The 4,554-nt window shown below is 64.0% G+C and overlaps 1 protein-coding gene across 1 annotated transcript in view; it reads right to left on the bottom strand.

Moving 5' to 3' along the window:
• PEX19 (peroxisomal biogenesis factor 19) overlaps positions 1 to 4,554 on the bottom strand; it is a 17,725-nt gene that overhangs the window by 8,641 nt on the left and 4,530 nt on the right. The window contains exons 2-8 of the mRNA XM_085315612.1: positions 4,324 to 4,511; positions 3,938 to 4,103; positions 1,329 to 1,414; positions 1,006 to 1,167; positions 760 to 936; positions 612 to 656; positions 3 to 82 (exon numbers count right to left, since the gene is read on the bottom strand). Of these exons, the coding sequence (XP_085171738.1) occupies positions 3 to 82; positions 612 to 656; positions 760 to 936; positions 1,006 to 1,167; positions 1,329 to 1,414; positions 3,938 to 4,103; positions 4,324 to 4,511 (904 nt within the window). The remainder of the gene's footprint in view (positions 1 to 2; positions 83 to 611; positions 657 to 759; positions 937 to 1,005; positions 1,168 to 1,328; positions 1,415 to 3,937; positions 4,104 to 4,323; positions 4,512 to 4,554) is intronic.

Below are 4,554 nucleotides of genomic sequence, written 5' to 3' on the forward strand. Positions count from 1 at the left end.
ACATGAGGCGACACTGCTCGCCCCCGGCGCTCGCCGCGTCCGGCAGGCTCAGGCCCTCCAGGTCGAGGTTGAGGCCGGGGGGCTGCAAGGGCAGGAGAGAGGGGCGAGGGTCAGCGCCCGCCGCGCGAAGGGACCCCCCCCCGCCGCCACCGCCAGCGCCCGGCGTCCCAGCAAGCCGGCCACGCAAAGGGTTAAGGCCGCTGGCGCCCGGCCCGCGGCGGAGCCCCCGGGGGGGCCGGCGGCGGACACGGGACGTTGAGGTCCTCCCGGGCTGACTCACGCTTCATCTACCCCTTTGGGAGCCGTTGACCCGCGCGAGCCATGGGTAGAGCCTCCAAACGCTCGCGCCTCTGCCACCCTGGGGCCACCCCGCCTGGACGGGCAGCGCTCGCCCGTCCCCAGGGCGTCACTACCCCTCCCGGGGTAGAGGGGGGGAGCTCAGAGCTCGGCCAAACCCTCCCAGGGACGCGCCGTCTCCCTCCATCCCCGCGACGGATGGCTGGGACCAGCCTCTCCTAGAGGTCCTGCGGACAGCCGGCGAGGACCTCTCGGGATCGAGGGACCTCCGAGCTCGGCCAGGTCCGCGGCAACGATCTCGGTTAGACACTCACCGACTCCCCAGCCAGCTCCTTGGGAGGGTGCCCCAGGTCCTGCAGCTGGAAGGCACAGGAGCAGGTTAGGGGGAAGAGCGAGCCCCTGCGAGGAGCAGCCAGGACCACCCCCCYAAACCCGGGGCGGCTGAGGAACGGGCCCGCTCACCTGCTGCATGAGATCCAAGACCAGCTCAAAGCGCGCTTTCTGCTCGGCGTCGCCGTCTGTCGGCCGCTCGGCCTCGAACTGCTGGCAGATTTTGCCCATGATGTTGTGCTGCTCCTGGTATTTCTCGTACTGCTCSGCGGGCAAAGAGTCGCGGTGGAGCCGCAGCCACTCGGGGTACTGCGGGCAGAGGAGCGGGTGAGGCGCGGGGCAGGGGAGACCGTGCTAGCACCAGTCCCAGCCCCTCACCTTCTCCGTGATCTCCTTGAGAGAGGGGTAGAGCACTTCTTTGGACAGCAGGTTCTGCATGATGTTCTGCATGATGGGCAGGATGTTGCCCTCACCGTCGCCCTCCTCCAGCCCCAGCCCCTCTATGGCTTTGGCCAGTTCTTCCTCCGACACGCTCGAGTTCTGCAAAGACAGCGGCGGTCGCGCGGGCTGCGGGGACCTTGGGGACGGCCAGCGCCCTGCAGAGCGCTCTGCGGCCCCTCGTTCACGTGCAAAGGGACGCCCGGGGCTGCCCCCCCCCCGGCAGAGCAGCCGGGGGACCCCGTTCCCGTCTCCGGGTTTACCTGCAGGTCGTTGGCGTTCTTGGCCAAGCCGCTAAGCGTCTCCTTGAGGCAGGACGTGAACTCCTGTTGGGACGCCGTGTCGCTCCCTGCGAGGCCAGAGAGACGCTGGGTCAGGGGGCTGCTCGGGGCTCTGTGGGGGGACACTGGGTCCTCCCCAGCCACACTCAGCTTTTACCCCCCCAAGGGGATAATCGGGGTCTCATCTTGCAGGCCCCGACCTGGAAGGAAAGCCCAGCTTGTCCAGTCTCAGAGGTCCACGGCACAGATACCATCTGAAAAGCCCCCGGACCACCTCTCCTGCCTGCCCTTCCCCRAAGACCTCCAACATCAGCAGAGACCCAAGAGCCCCTGACCCACGGGAGGGATGTGTCAGCCTGGAAAAGGGACTTGCATTGAGCGCCAGGCAGATGCTCGCTGACACAAAACACAGCCGATCCCCACCCTGAATCTCTGGGCTCTGCCACTGCTGGGACCAGCCCACACAGGGGTGACTGCCAGAACCTCCCCCCAGGCAGATGGGCAGCCTGGGGATGGCGGAGGTCCTAGGCTTGCTCTCCCATTACAGGACAAGAGGGTCCATCTCCAGCGACGGCACAGTTTGTATCAGCACGTACAACGGGATGGGCCAGTCTCCTGCTGCGGGAACACACCCCAGGCCAAGCTTTCCTCGGACACGGCTTGGGGCAGGGGCACAGGAGGGTTGGGTTTCACTCCCTCCCTCCTAGGACTTGATGGGGCTCCTYGGAGCAGCGTGAGACTCTAAAGTCACTCTTAGATGAGGGTGCCCTCCAGCTGGGACCAGACCAGACCAGACCAGACGGTGGTCAGAGCTCAGCAGGGCGTCCTGGGCTTGGCAGGGTCTCATCCTAGCGTTGTGCTAGGGTGTCAGATGTATCCCTGGGAGCTTCCTGCGGCCTGTTGCCGTGCCCTCTGCATCTCAGGTAGAGCCACCTCCTTTCCCACTACTTCCTTGTCCTCATCCCGTGGGGCAGCGGGATGCAGTTTGGGGTACGCTTCCATCCTTGGGGCCAGCACCAGTCCCAGGGTCCCAGATCTCTCTTCTGAACACAACAGTTCAGCAGCACTCAGGGGTGACTTCACCCCGTGCTGTCCAATGGCCAGAGAAGGAAAACTGAGCTGCAGGTTCAGTCATGGCAGGACTCCTGGGGAAACTGAGGCACCGACTTGCCCAGAGTTAAATTAAGACCTTCCTCCCGGCCCAGATCTGTGGAAAGCCCTCTGCGAGCTCCGTGCAGTCCATGCTGAAGAAGTGCCAGCTTCTGATGCCCTCCTGGAGCCACATCCGTGCGTGCCCTCCTGTGAAGACACGCTTTGTCCCCTCTGTTACCAAACAAATCTCCACCCTGCACAGCTGGCGGCAAAGGCAATTGCTCAACTGTCCCGGGGGGGACACGGAAGGATCCTCTCTGCCCTTCAGCACACGGTGCAGCACGGGAAGGCGAGGCAGGGCGACCCAACTGCTCCCACAGCACAGAGCCGACGTCTCGGAGCCTGGGGCACCGACCCCTGGCACACCGAGCGAGGACACCTTAGCTTCGGGCAGCGGGCGCTGCTCTGCCCTTGGCCCCAGATCCCTGGCCCAGCTGGCACCGGAGCTGGCTGTAAGCAGAGACCTCAGCCCTGGGAACGGATGCCAGGGCCGATCTGGGTGTCAGCGTAAGCCTGGTGAGGCAGGATTTATTTTTAAACCAGTCTTGTGCTACCTGAGGAGTTCACCAAGTTGAAACGAGCCTCGTAGTGGCGTAACCGACTCATCTCCCCGAGCCGGTAACCAGGGAGGGCAACTGCCCCGAGTGCGTTTGCTGCTCGTTTTAAATCCACATAAGAAGTTGACTGCATCCAGCCTGCCACATCCCGGGCATGGAGAGATGCTCTCGGCGAGGGACACGGACACGCCGACGTGCCTTCGAGCGGCACCGACGGCCGTCTCCTTCCCAGGGAGCCCGTGAGCGACTCTGGCAGCTGCACGTATCCAAGAGCGTCCGCCCTGCGAGTGCAGGCCTGCAAGTGTTTTCCAATGTTCTCCTGGAGTAAACCCAGCCTAATTAAGGGAGCATAATTAAGCCTCAATCGGCTCCAAGGTGCTTCTAATTGCAGTCAGACATCCCAGTGACACACAACTCGTTACTGGCCTTCCAGCATAGCTGGAAGGGAAAGGTGGGGGAAGGATCTTGCTTCCAAATCCACTTATCCATATACTCCCGGTGCTAATTGTGACGAGACGACATTTCGATCAAGCCCAAACTTCTCCTTAGGAATCCAAGTCACACAGACCTTCTCTCCATGGCGGGGATTTAGGACAAGCAGCTTCCAAAGGGATATCCCACAGCTACATCAAGGTAGGATCTCCTCTTCCATAGGGACCAAAAGGACAGTAGGACGAGAAAGGTGGTGAGGCCAAATCCTGAGGGAAGCTCCCATGGCTAAGTCAGCTTCAGTGGGGATTGCTGGAAGCCGAGGGGCTCCCAGGACCCAGGTGGGATAAGAATCATCCAGTGGAGGAGAACCAGGTGCTCAACGGCAGCCGTTGGCTGCCCACGGCCCAGCACCAACTCCCTGCGTGCGCGCAGGGGCTCAGCACCACTCACCGACTCTGCCCGCTGCCTCCGAGAGTTTCTGGAACTGCTCCACCAAGTGCGGCTCCTCCTCGGCCAGCTCCTTCATGGCTTTCTCGAACTCCGCTGTGGCCTGCGAGGCCAGTTCGCTGTCAAACAAGTCCTGGAAAAACTTCTCCTGGGAGGCGAAGAGCGATTCCTGGGGGAAACAGGCACAGTCAGAGCCGTGCCCCGCTCCGGACGCCGGGAAGCGATGGAGTAACCCCAGGAGACGCCGCTCTCAAGCATCGCAGAGCGCAAATGCTGGCCCCCGGCGAAAACAGCCCCACGGCGGGGCTGTTCCCCGCTTGCCCAGCTCCTCCAGCCCCGGCAAGCTGGCGGAGGAGGAGGAGGGAGGCCGYGGCCTGGCAGCGTCGCACCTTGGCCGCGTCGCTCGGAGACTTCTCGGAGGCGCCGGCGTCGCCGGCGGCAGGCGGTGGCGGCGGGGCGGCGGGCCTGGCCTTCTCGAAGTCATCGAGGGCACCTGGGGACAGGAGCGGGTGAGCGGGGACCCGGCCGGGGGCGATGGGGGGCCCGGCTTGTAGTACCCCCCTGCCCCCCAACCCCTCTGTGCGGGGGCGGACCCTGAAACATCCGGTCCCCCGGCAGCG

This window comes from Rhea americana, unplaced genomic scaffold (assembly GCF_003343005.1).
Source record: "Rhea americana isolate MKP2758 unplaced genomic scaffold, rheAme1 scaffold_430, whole genome shotgun sequence".
Lineage (NCBI taxonomy): Eukaryota > Metazoa > Chordata > Aves > Rheiformes > Rheidae > Rhea > Rhea americana.